This window comes from Hyla sarda, chromosome 4 (genome assembly GCF_029499605.1).
Source record: "Hyla sarda isolate aHylSar1 chromosome 4, aHylSar1.hap1, whole genome shotgun sequence".
In the NCBI taxonomy this organism is placed as follows: domain Eukaryota; kingdom Metazoa; phylum Chordata; class Amphibia; order Anura; family Hylidae; genus Hyla; species Hyla sarda.
The window spans coordinates 64,235,672-64,259,970 of NC_079192.1; the positions used below are offsets into that span (position 1 = coordinate 64,235,672).

Genomic DNA, 24,299 nt, shown 5'->3' on the forward strand with positions numbered 1-24,299 from the left:
AACTCCATGCCCATGTTGACACAATTTCACCATCAAGGCATGTGAATGGGATATTCTGGAAAATAAAAACAGTGTCAATTGTAGGATTGTAGGTTTGACTTGATGGACCTTTTTGCACATGTGAATATGGTCTAATGTTTACTATAGCAACAAGAGTCTAACTTCAAAGAGTTTAAATGGGATTGGGAGAAATCATGAGTCCCCACCACTGTCTTTGTCACTCCCAAGGGTACCTGTGGTTTCTATGGGGGAGATCTATCACAACCTGTTGGGAGGAAAAGTTGCTGAGTTGCCCATAGCAACCAATCAGATTGCATCTTTCATTTTGTAGAGGCCTTTCAAAAATGAAAGAAGCGATCTGATTGGTTGCTATTGGCAACTCAGCAACTTTTCCTCTCGACAGGTTTTGATAAATCTCCTATGATGCTTCACCATGGGCCACCACACAGCCAGATTCTCCAGTAGCACTAGTCCATGGTGATGTTTTGCCCATACGGACATGACGTCAGTGGCTGCTATTGGAGAACAAGGCTGCATAATTGCCACCAATGAGACATATATATGGAGGTTCACTTTGATTATTTACATTAAACCATCAAGCATAGTCACGAATTACCCTATTTTACCAAACACTATCAATTTTTTTTTTTATTACAGATTATATATCTTTATTGGAAAAAAAATCACACTTTTAAAAATGAAGCGCTGTGAATTCTATTACACTATTAATAGTAACTGGCCGTGGCTATAGCCCTGCCATGGCTGTGGTGAAACATGTTGAGGGAGGCTGTGTAGAGTGTTAATAAATAAGCAGTTGTGTCTATTCTTCTATCTCCATGGACTGAATCTGCAGTGATGTCCTGAGAAATACGCTATTGTTTGGCTAGTGGCCGCAGCCAGTCACTATTAATAGTGTGTCCACCTATAAGCGCACTAGGCGCACACACATTAACCCCAAATTAGAGGTAAAGAATAAATAAATACATAGATAGTATAAAAATATTTTATTTCAGTAATATTATAAGAAAAAAATACAATACACACAAGGACAGAATGGAATTAATCAGCTTAATTAAAAGGTATGTATATATACTGTATGTAGTATGTAAAAATTACAAACGTAATAGAAATATATAAACAAAATATGTCTAAAAGTATATTATATATATATGGTTTATATTAAAAAAGTAGATGGAGGCTGCGGAGGAGTCCAAAGTAGATAATGATCTCGGATATGACAAAAGTATGTATTAGTATGTCAGTCTGTGTATACACAGGCTGCCGCATGCTAAAAAGAGCCGCAGAAATAAATATGAGCCTTCATAAACACAACAATGATTAGTGGGAAATGCAACAGTGCGCTGACTGGTCATAAAAATATAAAGTGCACAAGTGCCAAAAACCTATATAAGGCTGGGTTCACACCACGTTTTTGCAATACAGTTCCGGTATCAGGTTTTTGATTAAAAAACTGATTCCTCAAAACCTGACTAAACTGTATCAAAACGTGTGTACAAATTTTTATCTGTATACGGTTAAAAGCTGTATACGGTTTGAAAAATAATGTCTGGTTGCATCAGTTTTTTAAGAAAAAAACGTATACGTTTTTAACTTTTCACTTCATTATGAATAAAGTTTCACTTGTTTGATTTAAATTCCAAGAAAAAAAACTGTGCAAAGTCAAAAACCGTATGGTGAAAACTGGATGGAACTGTATGCACATACAGTTCTGTACAGTTCATATTGACTCCCATGTTAAAAAAAAAAAAAAAAACGTATATGGTTTAATACGGTTTTTCACCCGGACCAAAAACCATGGTAGGCCACAGTTTTCTGTCCGGAAAAAAAAAAGTAAAAAACCATATGGCTTCAAAAACGGAGACAACCGTATACATTATGGTGCATACAGTTTTGAATGGGAAGTCTATGGGAACGGTTTTCTGTACGGTTGCATACGGTTTTTTTATGAAACTGTATGCCGAAACCGTATAGCAAAATCGTGGTTTGAACCCACCCTTAAACAGGTAAAAAAAAAGTGACAGTGCAAAATCTAGTGCAAAAAATCAGATACATACATACATACATACAATCAGCAGACACATACAAAACAGGGCTCCCCAGCACTCCAACGCGTTTCGCTAAAAAAAAAAAAGCTTCATCTAGGAGTGAGTATTAAAGCGGTATTCCAGGCAAAAACTTTTTTTTTATATATCAACTGGCTCCGGAAAGTTAAACAGATTTGTAAATGACTTCTATTAAAAAATCTTAATCCTTCCAATAGTTATTAGCTTCTGAAGTTTTCTGTCTATCTGCTCAATGATGATGTCACGTCACGGGAGCTGTGCATGATGGGAGAATATCCCTTGCATGATGGGAGAATATCCCCATAGGAGCTGGACAGCTCCCGGGACGTGAGTCTTCAGAAAGCAGTTAGACAGAAAACAACAACTCAACTTCAGAAGCTAATAACTATTGGAAGGATTAAGATTTTTTAATAGAAGTAATTTACAAATCTGTTTAACTTTCCGGAGCCAGTTGATGTATAAAAAAAAGTTTTTGCCTGGAATACCCCTTTAATAGTGTGATAGAATTCACATACTATAGACACAGTGCTTCATGATTTTTTCCAATAAAGATTTATAATCAGTAATTTTAAACAATAGATAATGCAAGGCGGCATAATGTGACACCACATGAAGGCTGATGGAGGAATGATGAAGACCAACGATGAGGGACAGAGGAAGATTCCTGGAAGGATGTGTTAGCCCAGATGACATATGTTTACTTAACATTACACTTTTATCCCTACAGACATCTTAATCCATATTTTTTCCCTTATAGTGAGGATTTTGTCACCACGTTCTATGTGGGCTTCAGTAACGACAGTCAGAAATGGACCATGTACACTAATGGGTACGAGGAGATGGTGAGTACATAGCTATCTTTGTATTTAAAACTGTATTATGGAACGTGAACATTTAGGGGATCTTAACAATTGTGGGGAATTATGCTTTGCACCATTCCTCTGTTATTCCTCCTGGAAATGTATTAATAAAATGCTAACTGAGGTGTTACCAATTACTCTAATAATTGGGGATTTTAGTTGACAGTATATTTACTTGTGGCGACCAATGTCAGACAGCTGCTGCCAAGGCAAATAAAATCATGGGGGACATCAAAAGGGGCATAGATGCCCACGACAAGGAAATCATTTTACCACTGTACGAATTACTAGTCAGACCACACATAGAATACTGTGTACAGTACTGGGAACCAGTGTACAAGATATAGTGGAGCTGGAGAGGGTTCAAAGACGGGCAACCAAATGGGAGGACTACAGTACCCAGAAAGATTATTAGGGTTATCTAGTTTAGAAAAAAGACAGTTAAGGGGCGACCTAATACAGTGGGGCAAAAAAGTATTTAGTCAGCCACCAATTGTGCAAGTTCTCCCATTTAAAAAGATGAGAGAGGCCTGTAATATTCATCATAGGTATACCTCAACTATGAGAGACATGAGAATTTTTTTTTTTAATAAAAATCACAGTCTGATTTTTAAAGACTTTATTTGCTAATTATGGTGGAATATAAGTATTTGGTCACCTACAAACAAGCAAGATTATTGGCTCTCACAGACCTGTAACTTCTTCTTTAAAGGGGTACTCCGCCCCTAGACATCTTATCCCCTATCCAAAGGATAGGGGATAAGATGTCAGATCGCCGGGGTCCCGCTGCTGGGGACCCCGGGGATCGCTGCTGCAGCACCCCGCTATCATTACTGCGCAGAGCGAGATCGCTCTGCACGTAATGACGGGCAATACAGGGGCCGGAGCATAGTTATGTCACGGCTCCGCCCCTCGTGACATCACGGTCCGCCCCGTCAATACAAGTCTATGGGAAGGGGGCGTGGCGGTCGTCATGCCCCCTGCCATAGACTTGCATTAAGGGGATGGGCTGTGATGTCATGAGGGGCGGAGCCATGACGTCCCGCTGCTCCGGCTCCTGTATCACCCGTCATTACACACAGAGCGAACTCGCTCTGTGCAGTAATGATGGCGGGGTCCCCAGCAGCAGGACCGCGGCGATCTAACATCTTATCCCCTATCCAAAGGTGCCAGGGGCAGAGTACCCCTTTAAGAGTCTCCTCTGTCCTCCACTCATTACCTGTATTAATAGCTCCTGTTTGAACTTGTTATCAGTATAAAAGACACCTGTCCACAACCTCAGTCACACTGCAAACTCCATTATGGCCAAGACCCAAGAGCTGTCAAGGGACACCAGAAACAAAATTGCAGACCTGCACCAGGCTGGGAAGACTAAATATGCAATAGGCAAGCAGCTTGGTGTGAAGAAATCAACTGTGGGAGCAATTATTAGAAAATTGGAGACATACAAGACCACTGATAATCTCTCTCGATCTGGGGCTCCACGCAAGATCTGACCCAGTGGTGTCAAAATTATCACAAGAACAGAGAGCAAAAATCCCAGAACCCCATGGGGGGGACCTAGTGAATGACCTGCAGAGAGCTGGGACCAAAGTAACAAAGGCTACCATCAGTAATACACTACGGCGCCAGGGACTCAAATGATGCAGTGCCACACATGTCCCCTGCTGAAGCCAGTACATGTCTGGGCCCGTCTTCTGGATAATCCAGAAGAGTATTGGGAGAATGTCATATGGTCAGATGAAACCAAAGTAGAACTTTTAGGTAAAAACTCAACTCGTCATGTTTGGAGGAGAAAGAATACTGAGTTGCACCCAAAGAACACCATACCTACTGTGAAGCATGGGGGTGGAAACATCATGCTTTGGGGCCAGGACGACTGATCCATGTAAAGGAAAGAATGAATGGGGCCATGTATCATGAGATTTTGAGTGAAAACCTCCTCAATCAGCAAGTGCATTGAAGATGAAACGTGGCTGGGTATTTCAGCATAACAATGACCCCAAACACACCGCCCAGGCAATGAAGGAGTGGCTTCGTAAGAAGCATTTCAAGGTCCTGGAGTGGCCTAGCCAGTCTCCAGATCTCAACCCCACAGAAAACCTTTGGAGGGAGTTGAAAGTCTGTGTTGCCCAGCGACAGTCCCAAAACATCACTGCTCTAGAGGAGATCTGCATGGAGGAATGGGCCAAATTACCAGCAACAGTGTGTGAAAACCTTGTGAAGACTTATAGAAAACGTTTGACCTCTGTCATTGCCAACAAAGGGGATATAACAAAGTATTGAGATTAACTTTTGTTATTGACCAAATACTTATTTTCCACCATAATTTGCAAATAAATTCCTTAAAAATCAGACAATGTAACTTAATGGATTTTTTTTCTCATTCTGTCTCTCATAGTTGAGGTATACCGATGATGAAAATTACCGGCCTCTCTCATCTTTTTAAGTGGGAGAACTTGTACAATTGGTGGCTGACTAAATACTTTTTGCCCTACTGTAACTATGTATTAATATATCAGGGGACCGTACAGAGATCTCTTCCACGATCTATATCCCATGACCCAGGACTGTATCTATAACAAGGGGGCATCCTCTACGTCTAGGTTTCTACACCAGCACAGATGGGGGTTCTTTACTGTAAGAGCAGTGAGACTGTGGAATTCTCTGCCTGAGGAAGTGGTCATGGGGAACTCAGTAAAAAGGGATCAAGAGGGGCCTGGATATATTTCTGGAAAGTAATAACATTCTAGGTAATGGATATTAGATTTATAGAGACAAAACTTGATTCAGAGATTTATTCCGATTCCATATTTGGAGTCGGGAAGGAATTGTTTTACCTCGTGTTTTTTTTTTTTTTTTTTTACTTCCTTTGACACTCAACACTTTAGGTCATGGGCGAAACTGGATCAATCAACTGGCTCCAGAAAGTTAAACAGATTTGTAAATTACTTCTATTAAAAATCTTAATCCTTTCAGTACTTATGAGCTTCTAAAGTTAAGGTTGTTCTTTTTTGTCTAAGTGCTCTCCGATGACACCGGTCTCGGGAAACGGCAAGTTTAGAAGAGGTTTGCTATGGGGATTTGCTTCTAAACTGGGCGTTTCCCGAGACACGTGTCATCAGAGAGGACTTAGACAGAAAAGAACAACCTTAACTTCAGAAGCTCATAAGTACTGAAAGGATTAAGATTTTTAATAGAAGTAATTTACAAATCTGTTTAACTTTCTGGAGCCAGTTGATATATATAAAAAAGTTTTTGCCTGGAATACCCCTTTAACTCAGTGTTTCCCAACCAGGGTGGCTCCAGCTGTAGCCAAACTTCAACTCCCAGCATGAGTGGACAGTCAAAGGTTGTCCGGGCATGCTGGGAGTTTTATTTTGACCACAGCTGGAGGCACCCTGGTTGGGAAACACTGCCTTAACTTAAAGGAGTACTCCGGTGCACACTTTTTTCATGTTATCCCGTCCGGGCTGCAAAATAAAAGAAAACGCACTTTATCTTACCTGCCAACGAGCCCCCGGAGCTCCGGTACACTCCGGTACAGGTGCTCGGTCCCCGGGCTGTATTCTTCTTACTTCCTGTTAGTCCGGCACGTCACACTGAGCTTCAGCCTATCACCGACCGCAGCGATGTCCCGCCTCCGCTGGTGATAGGCTGAAGCTCCGTGTGACGTGCCGGGCTAACAGGAAGTAAGAAGAATACAGCCCGGGGACCGAATGCCTGTACCGGAGTGTACCGGAGCTCCGGGGGTTCGTTGGCAGGTAAGATAAAGTGCGTTTTCTTTTATTTTGCAGCCCGGACGGGATAACATGAAAAAAGTGTGCACCGGACTACTCCTTTAATAAGTCCATTTACAGATGTCCCCTTTTATAATGAATATTTACCTAATTAAGTGTTATACAGTGTATCTATAGCTATAAATATCTTCTTCTTTATAGATGTTCTATGGTAACGTGGACAAGGACACACCGGTACAGACAGATTTCCCAGAACCTGTGGTAGCAAGATTTCTCCGTATATACCCACAGACCTGGAATGGCAGCCTGTGCATGCGTATGGAGGTCTTAGGATGTCCAATTTCCAGTAAGAAAGTTCAATAAGAACTACATGCTGTTTGGGTAAACAGAACAGGGTGAACCATCAGGATAGTGGGTATATAGGGTAGATATGGATAGGGTATATATAGTTGTATTTACGGGTTGCAGACATATTTTTCAAAAAAAAGCAAAAGCAATGAGAAAGGTGAACTAAGTGACATGTCAGGGCTCCGCAACAAGTCTGCAGGAGAGTACGGTCATGTGAATAGTAATAGTAAGGCTGTGTGATGGGATTTGTTAGACTCTACTCACATTGCATTTAGTTAGATTCATATTTTTGTGTCATTTTTAATAACGTTATTTACTGTGTTGTTGTTTTTTTTTATTTGGGGGAGTTAAGAACACTTTAAAGTCTACAGCAAATTTAGCAAAATATTAAGTCATTTAAATACAGCGTTTCTCGGACGCTTTATTGAGAAAATAGGATTTTTGGACTCACCGTAAAATGTCTTTCTTGTAGCCTTCATTGGAGGATACAGCTAAGAAATGGTTTCTGTGTCCCACAATGAAGGCTACGAGAAAGAGATTTTACCGTGAGTACAATAAAATCATATTTTTGGGATAATAAGTGCCCTCCCCCAAATGCAGCATGTTGTAGGTGTAAAAATAAAATGAAAACATTACCAAAAATGCTTGTAAAAATGCCACTTAGAATGACAGGTGTTTTTTTCCAAAAATGTTGAATATTGAAATGTTGAATAACATGTGTGTATATGAAGGAGCACTTTAGTTACAGAGTGGATTCCACTTATAAAGTAAGCAGCAAATCCACCTCACTTGTAAAAAATCGTAAGAAAATTCATGGGAAGCTGTCTTCCATGCTGCCTGAACGACTAGTCATTGGTGCAGTCCCCTTTAGCCTCTGCCTGCCCCACCAGCTTTGATTGATAGATATCTCCCTATACCAAGACTGGTAGAGATCTGTCTGTCATGGTGGGTGGTTGTGGGTAGAAGCCGCTGGGGACCTGATGACTTGTGGTTCTGCAGCATGAAAGTGATGAGAGGCCCCTTTAAGATATAGATATGTTAAGATCTGTAAGAGACTGCGCAGAGAAGGATACAAGGGACAAGTAGAAGTAATGGAAGAACAGAATTATTAGTCTTCATCCCCTATGAGGCAGCATACTATTGGGTTATTTTACAGACCTGTAGGTACAATGTATACCACATATTATGTCGCCATGCAGCATTTTATTCTCACTATGCATCTAGGGATTCCATAAAAATCTTTGTGTGCCTCTGTATAGAATGTGAAGCACACTGATGTATATTATGGGCCCAGTGACTTCTATGGCTGACACACATCAAGAATATGAATATAACCATGTATGGTATATGAGCCCTTACATTCATATTAAAGGGGTCGTGCGCTGCCCTAATTTTCGGAGCTCCACTCACAGCGTCCGGAAGTTCATTACTCCGAAAAACTGTGTGCGGGCTTCCGTGTTTCGCGGTCGCGACGTCACGCCAGCCCCTCTACCAAAGTCTATGGGAAGGGGGCGTGACAGCGGTCGCGCCCTCTTTCCATAGACTTTCGTTGAGGGGGCGGGCGTGACGACACGAGGGGCCGGGTGTGATGTCGTGCCCGGCGGCTGCGAACACGGAAGCCCGCACACAGTGTTCGGAGTAATGAACTTCCGGACGCTGTGAGCGGAGCTCCGAAAGTCAGGGCAGCGCACAACCCCTTTAAAGAGGTACTCCACCCCTAGATATCTTATCCCCTATCCAAAAGGATAGGGGATAAGATGTCTTGCCTCCCGCGATCTCCGTGCAGCAACCGGCATTCTAAACAGTATGTATAGAACACTGGGTTTCTGCAGCGGGAGACGTGACATGAATAGAGGGGGCGTGGCATCACATCACGTCTCCCGCCATGGAAATCCACTGTTCTATACATACTGTTTAGAATGCCAAGTGCTGCATGGAGATCACGGTGTCAAGGGGCAGAGTACCAGAGTACAAACTGTTCCGAACGCTGGAGCCGGGAGCAAGTGACATAATAGCCACGCCCCCTCAATGCAAGTCTATGGGAGGGGGCGTGACGGCTGTCACGCCCCCTCCCATAGACTTGCAATGAGGGGGCGGGGTAGACGTCACAAGCTCCAGGCACCAGTGTTCAGAACTGTTTGTTCCATACTCTGAGCTGCCGCGTACCCCTTTAAGTAATCACAGCTTATTGAGTGAAACCTCTGGCTGCTGTGACTGGATATAAATTATGGGGCCGCCTGAGACTGTTATGCTCCAAAACAGATCACATACAGGATATTTATAGAACATATTCTGTGTCCACCAGAATTGTATGTAAAATAAAGTTCCTTCATTCAAACACCTTTACCTGCTATATTAGGGGGTATTATTATATTTTTTCTTAAAGGGGTACTCTGGTGGAAAACAAATGTTTTCAAATTAACTGGTGCCAGAAAGTTATACAGCTTTTGTAAAGGAAGTCAACTTGTTATACGTTTATATACGTTTTCATATACTCCTTTTATATTTTATACTCCATCTTGCATATCATCAGCCATGTTGTCTATAAGCCGCCATCTTGTCTGTATCTCTTTCATTATGAAATTCATTAGTAATTATAGCCAGGAAAGTTATATTCAAGGTTACTGATCTCACAAGAAAGCTTCAAGGCCATTTGGTTTGAAGCCTTGTTTCCTGCTTATGAGATGAGACATGTTTGTAACTGCGTATAATCGGGCAGTCTGCCATTCTCTCGCTCTCTCTCGTGTGCTATAAGAATCTTGGTCTCTGTAAGTAAACGTCAGAAGAGTCTGTATACAGCTTTGGAGTCTGTGTCTTTCTTCTCCTAGACCTGGTCAATTATAAGTATTGATTCGAAATTATACAACATATTGACGGAATCCATTGAATTCCCTATCACTTTGTAAATTACGTCTATTTAAAAACCTTAATCCTTCCAGTACTTATTAGCTGCTGTACGGCTCCAGAGGAAGTTGTATAGTTCTTTCCAGTCTGAACACAGTGCTGACACCTCTGTCCATGTCAGGAACTGTCCAGAGCTGGATAGGTTTGCTGTGGGGATTTTTTTCTACTCTGGGCAGTTCCTGACACGGACATAGGTGGCAGCAGAGAGAACTGTGTCAGACTGGAAAGAACTACACAATTTCCTCTGGAGCATACACCAGCTGATAAGTACTGGAAGGATTAAGATTTCTAAATAGAAGTAATTTACTAATTTGTATAACTTTCTGGCACCAGTTGATTTGAAAACATTTGTTTTCCACCGGAGTACCCCTTTAATACACTGTTCCCCTTTATAACGTTGGGTTCATTTTCCTTCTAGATGTGGTCAGTTATTACAGCCAGAATGAAGTGATCACATCAGCCGATAACTTGGATTTCAAGCATCACAATTACAAAGATATGAGGCAGGTGAGTATTTCTTCACCATTGTCACCTGCACCACCACCGCCCTGCTTTTAACTTCCTAACATCTCTCTTTTTTCCCAATATATAATTCTGCATCATTGTAACATAGGTCATAAGGTTGAAAAAAGACCAGAGTCCATCAAGTTCAACCTATAACCTATAACCCTATAACCCTACTGAGTTGATCCAGAGGAAGGCAAAAAAAAACTCATACTAGAGGTAAAAATTCCTTCCCGACTCCAATATAACATCAGAATAAATCCCTGGATCAATGTTATGTCCCTATAAATCTAGAATCCATAACCAGTAATGTTATTATTCTCCAAAAATGCATCCAGACCCCTTCTAAAATTCTTTTACAGAGTTCACCATGACCACCTCCTCCGGGAGAGAATTCCACAGTCTCACTGCTCTTACAGTAAAGAACCCCCGTCTGTGCTGGTGTAGAAACCTTCTTTCCTCTAGACGTAGAGGATGCCCCCTTGTTATAGATACAGTCCTGGGTATAAATAGATCATGGGAGAGATCTCTGTACTGTCCCCTGATATATTTATACATAGTTATTAGATCGCCCCTAAGCCTTCTTTTTTTTAAACTAAATAATCCTAATTCTGATAATCTTTCTGGGTACTGTAGTCCTCCCATTACCCTGGTCTTTGAACCCTCTCCAGCTCCACAACAGTAATCCCCCGACCTACGATGGCCCCGACATATGATAAAATCGACATACGATGGCCTCTCAGACATACGATGCTTTTATATGTCGGGGCCATCGCATTAACTGCTATCCGACAGCGCAAAATGCTTAAGCTGCTGTCGGATAGCAGTGTAATGTGCCCCAGCAGGTTCACTTACCTATCCCCGCTGCTCCGGGTCCACTTCGCGATCCTCCGGCGTCTTGCGCATCTTCTCCAGGGTCCGGGCCTTGCTTTCCGGCGTCGTTATTACGTCACTATGCACGCCGCGCCGGCGCAGCAGCGTAATAACGTCACCGGAAAGCGAGGCCCGGACCCTGCGGAAGATGCGGAAGAAGCCGGAGGATCGCAAAGAAGACACCGGATCAGCGGGACAGCATCGGGAGCCCCTGGAACAGCAGCGGGAGCAGTGAGGACCTGGTCCCGAACGACAGCGACAGGTGAGTACAGATGCCTATGCTTTACATTGCACGGATTCAACAAACGATGGGTCATTTGGAACGAATTACCATCGTATGTTGAGGGACCACTGTATATCTTTCTTGTACACTGGTGCCCAGTACTGTACACAGTATTCTATGTGTGGTCTGACTAGTGATTTGTACAGCGGTAGAATTATTTCCTTGTCGTGGGCATCTATGCCCCTATTGATGCACCCCATGATTTTATTTGCCTTGGCAGCAGCTGCCCGACACTGGTCACTACAGCTAAATGTACTGTTAACTAAGACTCCTAAGTCCTTTTCCATGTCAGTTGTCCCATGTGTTCTCCCATTTAATACATAATCCCAGCCCAGATTTTTCCTCCCCATGTGCATTACCTTACATTTATCAGTGTTGAACCTCTTCTGCCACTTCCCAGCCCAACCCTTCAACCTATCCAGATCCATTTGTAACAGTGCTCTGTCCTCTATTGTGTCTACCGCTTTACAGTTTAGTATCATCTGTAAAGATTTCTACTTTACTATTCAACCACTCTACAAGGTCATTAATGAATATATTAAATAGGACAGGACCCAAGACTGACCCCTGTGGTACCCCACTAGTAACAGTCACCCAATCAGAATAAGTACCATCAATAACCACCCTCTGTTTCCTATCACTGAGCCAGTTACTTACCCATTTACACACATTCTCCCCCAGCCCAATCCTTCTCATTTTATGCACCAACTTTTTATTTGGCACAGTATCAAATGCTTTGGAAAAATCCAGATATACAACATTCAGCGATTCCCCCTGGTCCAGTCTGGAGCTCACCTCCTCATAAAAGCTGATCAGGTTACTTTGACAGGACCGATCCCTCATAAACCCATGCCGATATGGAGTCATACATTTATTTTTATCAAGATATTCCAAAATAGCATCCCGTAGAAAACCCTCAAACAATTTACATACAACAGAGGTTAAACTAACAGGTCTATAATTCCCCGGGTCACCTTTTGACCCCTTTTTAAATATTGGCACCACATTTTCCATGCGCCAGTCCTGGAGAACAGTTCCTGTTACTATAGAGTCCTTAAATATTAAAAATAGGGGTCTATCTATTACATTACTTAGTTCCTTTAGAACACAGGGGTGAATACCATCTGGACCTGGCGATTTGTCCATTTTGATTTTTTGTATGCGGCACTGTACTTCTTCCTGGGTTAGACAGGTGACCTGTACTGGGGAGTTTACCTTATCTTGCTGTATTTCACCTGGCATTTCATTTTCCTCGGTGAATACAATAGAGAAGAATTTGTTTAATATATTTGCTTTTTCCTGATCCCCATTTATAATTTCTTCCTCATCATTTTTCCCCATCAATCTTCCTCATCCAGCTCATGAAAGTTGTAAATGACGAATGCCCGACCATCACTCGAATATATAACATTGGTAAATCAGCTAAAGGGCTTAAAATTTACGCGATGGAATTTTCAGACAATCCAGGGGAACATGAAGTAGGTAAGAGAGTCAACAAATAAATAATAAACTGATCAAACCTTGTGGCTAATTAGCGGTACTGCAACCAATTACTGCATCTTTCCCACAAATGTCGGAAATCGCAATAAAATGTACACGGTAATTAGTTGTGATAATGCTAATAAGCTACAACATGTGATTATAGCCTTAGAGTTGGAGGGGTTAACAATTGTGTTATTTGATTACAATCCTAAATACAACTGCATATGACTCAACAGGGGAACCAGAATTTCGGTATACAGCTGGACTTCATGGCAACGAAGTTCTTGGCCGGGAGTTGCTTCTTCTTCTCATGCAGTTTATGTGCAAGGAATATCGAGATGGCAACCCACGCATCACAACTCTAGTACACGAAACCAGGATTCACCTTGTGCCCTCACTAAACCCTGATGGGTATGAGATTGCAAGTCCAATGGTAAGTACATGTTTGTAGAAGCCACTCTATAAAGCAGTGCTTTCCAAACAGTGTGCCTCCAGCTGTTGCAAAACCACCACTCCCAGCATGCCTGGACAGCCAAAGGCTGTCCAGGCATGCTGAGAGTGGTAGTTTTGCAACAGCTGGAGGCACACTGTTTGGAAAACACTGCTGTCAAGGCATGATGGTCCAATTTTACTCTCATTTTAAAACATTAGCTAAGCATACACAGTTGCAAGAAAATAAGTAAATCCTTTAAATTTCTTAGATTTCTGCATAGACTACGAATAATTCCTCCTCAACACTGTGCAAATGCTATTTGCAGATACAGAAAGAGGTATCTGGAAAAATTTGGTGGAGGATGATTACTATTGGTTACCAAATTTAAGATTTAGCTTTTTCTCCCTGAACTGTTGGTGTTTACTTAGAGGTATTCTGGCTTTTAAACAATTCCTATATTGCTGGGGCAGTAGGAAAAAACAAACTATACTTACCTACGCCTGGTCCCCTTGCAGCTACCATTTCATCTGCTTTTAGTCCTTCATTGCTCCTGTCTACTCCATGCTTTAGAGATGAGTGCTCAGAGCAGGACCTGCCAGCTCAACCAATCACTGCCAACAGCTATGTCCTGTCTTGGCCTGTGATTGGCTGGGCCAGCAGGTTCTTCTGGATGCAGGCTGAAGATAGGTGCAGTGGAGGACCTTACGTAGATGAAACGGGAGCTGCAGGGGCACCTGTGGGTGATGGGGAAGAATAGCTTATCCTTCTCCAACCCCAGTAATATAGGAATTTTTTTAAGTTAGAATACCCCTTTAATGTGCACAATAAAAGACATGAACAGTACCGATTGTGCCTTAATAATTTAGTTAGATTGTGTTTGTCTATTTGTGACTTAGTTCACAACCAGGCCATATTTTATTAGTAATTATTGCAGACTTCCAGGTAATTCCAAAGGTTCACTTATTTTACCTTGCAAGTGTACAATGTGACCAACATGTTGGTCTCCTTGGTTCCTCTAAAGGTTTAAAAGGGGTAATCCAAAAGAAAAAATGAAATCAACTGGTGCCAGAAAGTTATACAGATTTGTAAATTACTTCTATTTAAAAATCTTAATCCTTCCAGTACTTATCATCTGCTGCATACTACAGAGGAAGTTGTGTAGTTCTTTCCAGTCTAACCACAATGCTCTCTGCTGCCACCTCTGCCTGTACCAGGAACTGTCCAGAGCAGAAGTTTGGAGATTTGCTTATACTCTGGCCAGTTCCTTGCAGAGGTGGCAGCAGAGAGAATTGTCAGACTGGAAAGAACTACACAACTTCCTCTGGAGCATACAGCAGCTGATAAGTACTGGAAGGATTAAGATTTTTTAAATAGAAGTCATTTACAAATCTGTATAACTTTCTGGCACCAGCTGATTCGATTTTTTTCCCTCCAGAATATCCCTTTAAAGGAACCAAGGAGACCAACATGTTGGTCACATTGTACACATACACTTGCAAGGTAAAATAAGCGAAGCTTTGGAATTACCTGGAAGTCTGCAATATTTACTTCTAAATTATTAAGGCTTTTTCCCCCCCTTTGAGTTTGCTTTTCCTTCATTCCTATCCATGGGCATTACAGCTAAAACCATACGTGAACAGGGTTTGCAACGCCAGCCACTGCCTATTGGCAAGAGAGGTGCTGTTTCTGGGGGGAAAAAATAACATCAAAAACCATTACCACAAGTGTTTACCTTCTCTCTCTCTACCACAGGGGTCAGAACTTGGGAATTGGGCCTTGGGCCACTGGACAGAAGAAGGCTATGATATTTTCACCAACTTTCCAGACCTTAACTCAGCGCTGTGGGCAGCAGAAGAAAGGAAGATGGTCCCTTACCGGTTTCCCAACAATAACCTCCCTATTCCAGAAAGCTTTTGGGCAGAAGATGCCACAGTAAGTCTTTTATATGGCAGTACAATAACAGATAAAAGATAGAATTAGGTAAATGGTGGGATAAAAACCTTCAAATCTTTCTTGCCTAGGTGGCAGTGGAGACCAAAGCTATTGTTGCTTGGATGGATAAAATTCCTTTTGTTCTGGGAGCTAATCTACAAGGTGGAGAAAAGCTGGTCTCTTATCCATATGACATGGCAAGAGCAGTGAAGGATGAAGAGGAAACACCGCCCCGGTATCGTCATCAGTTCCTCCAAGAAGAGGAAGAAGAAGAGGAGGAGTCTGTTGCTGAAGCCCCAGGAGAGGATGATGAAGGAGTGGCCAGGACACCTGACCATGCCATTTTCCGGTGGCTTGCCATCGCCTATGCTTCAGCCCATCTAACTATGGGAGAGACCATTCGTGGTAGCTGCCATGCCGATGACTTCACCAGGGGTATGGGCATTGCCAATGGAGCCAAATGGAGGCCTGTCTCTGGCAGTAAGTAATTCCTTTAATACATTTTCTGTGCAAGGAAAAGGGCATCTGGAACCTAATGTTTAGGGACACTCAAACACTAATAACTCTTTGTTAAAGCAATTCAGGGTAGGTGACAGCTAATTCTCCAAAATACTGTAGATCTATATATAAGTTATGGAATAATGTGGCTTACTCTTCATCCAACCAGGTATGAATGACTTCAGCTACCTACACAATAACTGTATGGAGCTCTCCATATACCTGGGCTGTGACAAGTTCCCACATGAAAGTGAATTGGCTGAGGAATGGGAGAATAACAAAGACTCTCTACTTACCTTTATGGAGCAGGTAAGTGAACATTGCCCCCATTTTTAGACTGACAGATGTCTGATCAGGGGGGGGTTCTCCACGATCCCCCAGTGCACCCGGCGTTCGTTTAGAGCTTTGAGTGCAGCGCCGTTGGCTCATGACATCATGGCCGCGCCACCACTCGTGATGCCCCCTCAATACAAGTCTATGGGAGGGGAGCGTGACCGCTTTGGATAGGGGATAATATGTCTAGGGGTGGAGTACACCTTTAAGAAAGTCAAATCTAGAATAGGAGAATAGGAGAGAACACAGTGAGGCCTTAGAGACTGCATGATGGGAAGCAAGAATGTTTGTGAGTCTAAGAGAAACTGTATAGTATGGGAGCTTTTGGATGTATTATGGACAGAACATAGTCTGGGGGTATAGATGGACCAAATGGTTCCTATCTGCAAATGCATTATATGTTTTCATGAGAGAAGTTCACATGTATTGAGGACTGGTTGCCTGGTGGCTTTCCTAAGGTCCATATTGATGGGTTGGAGGAAGAAAGGAGATGAAGTCTAGTTGGCTGAACCATAAACCAGTTCCTTTAAAGTGTCCCCTTTTGCAAGCCGTATAAGATATAAGTGTGCCCAAGTAGTCTTTAAAGAGTACCTGTCACCAAACGAAACTTTTAATACAATCATGGCCGTAAATGTTGGCACCCCTGAAATTTTTCTAGTAAATGAAGTATTTCTCACAGAAAAGGATTGCAGTAACACGTTTTGCTATACACATGTTTATTCCCTTTGTCTGTGTTAAAACTAAACCAAAAAAAGGGAGGGAAAAAAGAAAATTGGACATAATGTCACACTAAACTCCAAAAATGGGCTTTTACAAAATTATTGGCACCCTTTCAAAATTGTGGATAAATAAGATTGTTTCAAGCATTTGATGCTCCTTTAAACTGGGGCAAGTAACAGGTGTGGGCAATATAAAAATCACACCAGAAAGCAGATAAAAAGGAGAGAAGTTCCCTTAGTCTTTGCATTGTGTGCCACACTAAGCATGGACAACAGAAAGAGGAGAAGAGAGCTGTCTGAGGACTTGAGAACCAAAATTGTGGAACAATATCAACAATCTCAAGGTTACAAGTCCATCTCCAGAGATCTAGATTTGCCTTTGTCCATAGTGAGCAACATTATCAAGAAGTTTGCAACCCATGGCCCTGTAGCTAATCTCCCTGGGCACGGATGGAAGAGAAAAATTGATGAAAGGTGTCAACGCAGGATAGTCCGGATGGTGGATAAGCAGCCCCAAACAAGTTCCAAAGATATTCAAGCTGTCCTGTAGGCTCAGGGGGCATCAGGGTCAGCGCAAACTATCCGTCAACATTTAAATGAAATGAAACGCTATGGCAGGAGACCCAGGAGGACCCCACTGCTGACAGAGACATAACAAAAAAAAGCAAGACTACATTTTGCAAAGTAAGCCAAAATCCTTCTAGGAAAACATCTTGTGGACAGATGAGACCAAGATAGAGCTTTTTGGTAAAGCACATCATTCTACTGTTTACCGAAAATGGAATGAGGCCTACAAAGAAAAGAACACAGTACCTACAGTGAAATATGGTGGAGGTTCAATGATGTTTTGGGGTTGTTTTGGGTTTGCGTCCGATATCTTGGGTCTTCCAGCGGGACAATGACCCCGAACATACAACAAAAAGCCCCCAGAAATGGATGGCAACAAAGCGCTGGAGAGTTCTGAAGGGGCAGCAATGAGTCCAGATCTAAATCCCATTGAACACCTGTGGAGAGATCTTAAAATTGCTGTTGGGAAAAGGAGCCTTCCAATAAGAGACCTGGAGCAGTTTGCAAAGGAAGAGTGGTCCAACATTCCGGCTGAGAGGTGTAAGAAGCTTATTGATGTTATAGGAAGCGACTGATTTCAGTTATTTTTTTCCAAAGGGTGTGCAACTAAATATTAAGTTAAGGGTTCCAATAATTTTGTCCAGACCATTTTTGGAGTTTGGTGACATTATGTCCAATTTGCTTTTTTTCCCTCCCTTTTTTGGTTTAGTTCCAATACAGACAAAGGGAATAAACATGTGTATAGCAAAACGTGTTACTGCAATCCTTTTCTGGGAGAAATACTTAATTTTCTAGAAAAATGTCAGGGGTGCCAACATTTACGGCCATTACTGTATATTGTAAAAATTCTCAACCTTTGCTTTTAACGTGATTTAAAAAAAAAAAAAAAAATGGCCATAAGTAGGCTCTGTTCTGTTCCCTGTGCAAGTCAAACAGTTAGTTTGGTCTCCTCCCAGCCTGGCAGGAGACCAAACTCAGGATGTGCGTGCGAGGAATGGCGAGGCACAGCTCTCGCAGGCTTCAGTGACGCAGCGCCTCATGGGAAACGTCCATTTTCTCCTGCCGGGAGCTCACACAATGTGTGCAAGGGGAAAGGTATGATACAGAGATTTTAAAAAGCTCATAAAAACCTTTTTAAGGGCAGGTGGGGTGTTGGGAGTAGTTAGGGAGTAGTTAGTTTGGAAAATGTGGTTTGATGACAGGTAATCTATGTAATTGAGCCAGTGTTGTCAAGTTACTGTACTGTTACAGGCTAACAAAGTGGTTCTCATTAAGGGAACCTGTCATCACTTTCATAAAGCTGGGCAATTCATAGCACAGTCCATGGCAGCTTATTCTTGTCCTACCAGCCTTAATTGACAGATCTCTCCTGTTTGGGTATAGGGAGAGATCTATCAACCAACACTGGTGGAGCAGGCAGAAGCCACTGCCCCCCCCTTCAAGATTATTTACAAATGTGAAAGAACCAAGCAAGCACTTAAAAGGCGTTATCCAGGAAAAAAAACTTATACAAATCTGTTTAACTTTCTGGAGCCAGTTGAGATATATATATTACTTCTATTAAAAAATCGTAATCCTTTCAGTACTCATGAGCTGATGAAGTTGAGTTGTTCTTTTCTATCTAAGTGCTCTCTGATTACACGTGTCTCGGGAATTGTCCAGAGTAGAAGCAAATCCCCATAGCAAACCTCTTCTACTCTGTGCAGTTCCCAATACAAGCAGAGATGTCACCAAAGAGCACTGTTGCCAGACAGAAAAGAAAAACTCAACTTCAGCAGCTGATAATTATTGGAAGGATTAAGATTTTTTTAATAGAAGTAATTTACAAACCTTTTTAACTTTCTGGAACCAGTTGATATAAAAACCAAATTTTTTTTTCCTGGAATACCCCTTTAAAAGTGAGTGTAACCATCAAAGCTTCCGTGCCTCTGTGTGAGGCGAAAACTTTTATTCCACTTTTTTTTTTTTACCCCAAAAGGTGTCCGCAACATTCCAGTAGGGGGTCACCCCCCCTCTTAGAAGTTTCCATCTGTAATGATAAACATAAGGAGGGAGGTCTGTGCCTCTTGCTCACAATCCCAACTGTGGTGTTTTCCAACCAGGGTGCCTCCAGATGTTGCAAAACTACAACTCCCAGTATGCCCGGACAGCCAACGGCTGTCCGGGCATGCTGGGAGTTGCAGTTTTGCAACACCTGGAGGCACCCTGGCTGGAAAACACTACCCTATTGTAATGTGACAGCTGTTGCCTTTCTATGCAATATACGAAAAACTACTACCCTTCCTATCTACAATGTATTATGTGGCCATGTTTCCCCATCTACCTCTTAATCTGCCTACTTCACACCTTCTGACAGGTTCATCGTGGGATTAAAGGCATTGTGACAGACCGCCATGGGGAACCAATAGCTAATGCATCAATCTCTGTAGCAGAAATTCAACATGATGTCAAAACAGGTAAAGTTACTCTAATATTAGCCTATGTGTATATTGGGTATATTTTGAAACACAAAACGGTCCTCCTAGACTTTAAAACACACCTATTTTACATCATTTATACCTTTTCCATTAAATTACAATGGGAAAGCGCCGTACAGTTTACCTTATTTTACTTTACATGTGTAATTTTGTATTTTTTACTTCATTTATATGTAATCTGTGCTTACTGTATGGGCTTGCATTCTAAATAAAATAACCCAAAAAACAAAAATATACTTTATAAATTCTCAAAATTTCTATTGCATGAGATCCTAAAACACGTTTGTGTATAGAGGTGCAGTGTAATGTATAGCAAAGTAATGGTGGTCGCCTATACAGGAAATCAAGTGCTTGCTAGGAACTTGAAGCATGTCAGATTGTAGAATATGTATATTAAAGGGGTATTCCTGTAGAATTTTTATGTTTTTATACCTGATGTCGAAGCATGCAACATTGCTTACCTTCCTGCTCTAGTTCTGAAAACACCAAAAATCCATTTGTTTTGAGGGTGTTCGTTCTGTACTTCTTGGTTGGGAAGTTGCTCAGTACAATTCCCAGAATGCATTGCTTTCCCTCAGCTCTTTGTCAGTGTCCTCCCACCCAGACTACTCCCCCTACCACAGCACTCCTGCCAGTTCCCTGCCCAGGGCTGTTGCAATCTCATTTCATAGTAGACTAGTGAGGTTGCAGCAACTGCTGTAACCATTCCCTGTCTGCTCCTCTGCCTGTAGCATTGGCAGCATGCTTAAGCCAAGTACAATTAGTGATAACACTTTATTAAGCAAGTTATATACATATCTTAGTGTGATAGTCTTCTTTAATTTCAATTTGCTGATACTGGAATACCTCTTTAAATCGACAGCTATCACGCCCCCTCCCGTAGGCTTGCATTGAGGGGCGAGCGTGATGTCACACGGGGGTGCAGGCGTCCCGCTGCTGGGGACCCCGTGATCTTGAACGCGGCACCCCGTTTGTAATCAGTCCCCGGAGCGTGTTCGCTCCGGGTCTGATTAAGGGCGACCACAGGGCGGGCGGCGTGTGACGTCACGCCTGCACCCCGTGTGACGTCACGCTCCGCCCCTCAATGCAAGCCTACGTGAGGGGGCTTGATAGCTGTCGATAGGGGATACGATGTGTAAGCACCGGAGTACCTCTTTAAGGGATGTCTGGTTACAAAAACAAATAAACCAATATAAAATATCTATTTGCAGCAGCAAATAGTAAATTTGCTTATACCCCCTCTTCTTTTTTTTGACAGGGAGCGACGGTGACTACTGGCGTATTCTAAACCCAGGGGAGTATCGAGTGACTGTTCGGGCTGAAGGTTTTACACAGAGCACCAAGTCATGTACTGTTGGCTATGAAGTGGGGGCGACTCACTGTAACTTTGTTCTGGCACGTTCCAACTGGCAAAGAATCAAGGAGATCATAGCAATGAAAGGCAAGGGACCTCTCCGTCTGGCTCCCCCTGGAGGCCGTCGCCTTTCTCCATCCGCAAGGCAGCGCATGCAGAGACGACGGATGTGGTTGAATCGCCAGCGCAATCTTACCACTACTCTTCCACCCACAACCACGCCTTTTGTTCCAACCACCACTTTACCTCCCACAGAGACACCCACAACCATGCCTCCCCGTAGGTTGGAGCCCCCCACTCCTACTGAATCTCTGTGGGACACAGAAACTGAGACCTACACAGAAATATACACAGAAGTGGAGACAGAAACCTGGGAAGAGGAGGGCACTACACCTGTCGCACCATTCACCACAGCAGAGACTTACACCGTAAACTTTGGGGACTTCTGAGAGGGCCACCTCAATGGAGAAGGGTTACAAAATTTGATGTTTGAGCGTCGTAAAGGGTTACAGTTTCTACCCCAGAGGGGTCAACTCAACATGTATATATAGCTTTGATCATCTGTAAACAGAGTCCACAGTAAAGCTGTAATAAAGTAATGTGGGCCACGATTTTACATATACATATCAGTTTTTAGCTGGAATGTTGGATTCACCAGGACATAAGTAAATTTTTTATGCTAACCATAAAATCTCTTTCTCAGAGGATCCATCGGGGGATCTTGCTGCCACTAGGAGGCTGACACTAGGCATACAAAAAGTCGGCCCCTCCTGGCAGGATATACCCCGACTACTGACTGAGCTAATCAGTTTAGTCCCAAAGCAGTAGGAGAGGACAGACAGAAAAAGAAAACCAGCAGGTATCCGAGAGAACAAGACAAAAAGAACCAAATGGGTGGGTGCTGTATCCCCAATGGATCCTCCGAGAAAGGGATTTTACGGTAAGCATTAAAAAAATCCACTTTTCTCGGTCGTCTCCAATGGAGGACACGGAGACCGTGGGACGTACCAAAGCAGTCCCCGGGGTGGGAAAACCCCCCAAAACGGTGGTAAATCCTAGTGGAGAAAGGCTTCCGAGCCTGGGAGTGCAGGTCGGAGCGAACTGGAAGACGCAGGAGTACATACTCGCCCTAATCTGCCATACTCATCCAAGATGTCTTCAGCTAGCTATGGTCACCTGCATCATGTCAGGCTGAGACAGTGGGACGAGCAGGAAAGGTAGGGGGACCCGGACCAAAGGTACAACCCCAGACGCTGGCCGTTGGTGGGAAGGGGTTAACGTTAGCCGCATTAGCCGCATATGGGCGAACAGGTAGCGCCATGCTCCTGAACTCCCACCTAAAAAAGATAGAAAAAAGGAGAAAAGAACCTAAAAAACAGGCCCTAGCTAAAAAATAAAAAAAGAAGACCAGGTCTGGAGAACGCCAGACCTGTGTTTGCCTCCTACTGACACTAAGCTAAAACTGATTAGCTCAGAGTCAGTAGGTAGGGTATATCCTGCCAGGAGGGGCAGACTTTCTTTTTGTATGCCTAGTGTCAGCAAGATATACCCACGGTCTGTGTCCCCTAATGGAGATGATCGAGAAATGAACTTTTAGGTACAGGTGTTAAAGGGGTTTTCCAGGATTAGAAACTCACCCCGTTCACTTCAGAGGAAAGAGAAGATGCAACACCAGCCACAACCTATGGACAAGAGCAGACCTTATATTTCTAATACTGGACAATCTCTTTAAATAAACCATAGGAAAGTGTGTGCCTGTTCACTATTGGTTACATGAACCTGCAAGCCATTCTGGCAACTGACCACACAAATATATAGTCTTATTGATTTCCAATAAAGTTTTCACACCTTTCTCTAATAATGATAAAATACTGGATAAAGTACATGATAAAATACTTGATAATTCATATGATCTCAAGGGAGAAGAGAGTCAGGAAGGAGAGGGAGGGAGGGAGAAGAGAGAGTCAGGAAGGAGAGGGAGGGAGGGAGAAGAGAGAGTCAGGAAGGAGAGGGAGGGAGGGAGAAGAGAGAGTCAGGAAGGAGAGGGAGGGAGGGAGAAGAGAGAGTCAGGAAGGAGAGGGAGAAGAGAGAGCCAGCAGGAGAGGGAGAAGAGAGTCAGCAGGAGAGGGAGAAGAGAGAGTCAGAAGAAGAGGGAGAAGAGAGTCAGCAGGAGAGGAGAGTCAGTAGGAGAGGGAGAAGAGTCAGCAGGAGAGGAGAGTCAGCAGGAGAGGAGAGTCAGCAGGAGAAGGAGAAGAGAGTCAGCAGGAGAGGAGAGTCAGCAGGAGAGGGAGGAGAGAGAGAGTCAGCAGGAGAGGGAGGAGAGAGAGAGGGAGAAGAGAGAGAGTCAGCAGGAGAGGGAGAAGAGTCAGCAGGAGAGGGAGAAGAGTCAGCAGGAGAGGGAGAAGAGAGTCAGCAGGAGAGGGAGAAGAGAGTCAGCAGGAGAGGGAGAAGAGAGTCAGCAGGAGAGGGAGAAGAGAGTCAGCAGGAGAGGGAGAAGAGAGTCAGCAGGAGAGGGAGAAGAGAGTCAGCAGGAGAGGGAGAAGAGAGTCAGCAGGAGAGGGAGAAGAGAGTCAGCAGGAGAGGGAGAAGAGAGTCAGCAGGAGAGGGAGAAGAGAGTCAGCAGGAGAGGGAGAAGAGAGTCAGCAGGAGAGGGAGAAGAGAGTCAGCAGGAGAGAGAGGGAGAAGAGAGTCAGCAGGAGAGAGAGGGAGAAGAGAGTCAGCAGGAGTGGAAGGGAAAAGAGTCAACCTATAGCCAAGCTTTAAGAAAGAGAATGTTTTATTATCTCACTCAATGTCATATGTAAATATAAAAATACAATATACACAAAAGTAAACTAAACACATAAACCTAAGTTTACAATATGGTGCACCTGACATTAAAGATTTAATTTTGTTTTGTATCCTGTAA

General features: G+C 43.0%; 1 protein-coding gene across 4 annotated transcripts in view; it reads left to right on the plus strand.

The window, feature by feature from the left end:
- The window catches only part of AEBP1 (AE binding protein 1), an 85,127-nt gene extending 63,125 nt beyond the window's left edge, over nucleotides 1–22,002 (plus strand). For all 4 annotated transcript variants that reach the window (XM_056571212.1, XM_056571211.1, XM_056571213.1 and 1 more), the window contains 10 exons: nucleotides 2,842–2,926; nucleotides 6,886–7,030; nucleotides 10,355–10,443; nucleotides 12,955–13,078; nucleotides 13,315–13,511; nucleotides 15,264–15,443; nucleotides 15,533–15,923; nucleotides 16,111–16,250; nucleotides 19,917–20,016; nucleotides 21,296–22,002. In XM_056571212.1, the coding sequence (XP_056427187.1) occupies nucleotides 2,842–2,926; nucleotides 6,886–7,030; nucleotides 10,355–10,443; nucleotides 12,955–13,078; nucleotides 13,315–13,511; nucleotides 15,264–15,443; nucleotides 15,533–15,923; nucleotides 16,111–16,250; nucleotides 19,917–20,016; nucleotides 21,296–21,840 (1,996 nt within the window). In that variant the 3' untranslated portion in view covers nucleotides 21,841–22,002. The remainder of the gene's footprint in view (nucleotides 1–2,841; nucleotides 2,927–6,885; nucleotides 7,031–10,354; nucleotides 10,444–12,954; nucleotides 13,079–13,314; nucleotides 13,512–15,263; nucleotides 15,444–15,532; nucleotides 15,924–16,110; nucleotides 16,251–19,916; nucleotides 20,017–21,295) is intronic.
- The last annotated feature ends 2,297 nt before the right edge of the window (nucleotides 22,003–24,299 follow it).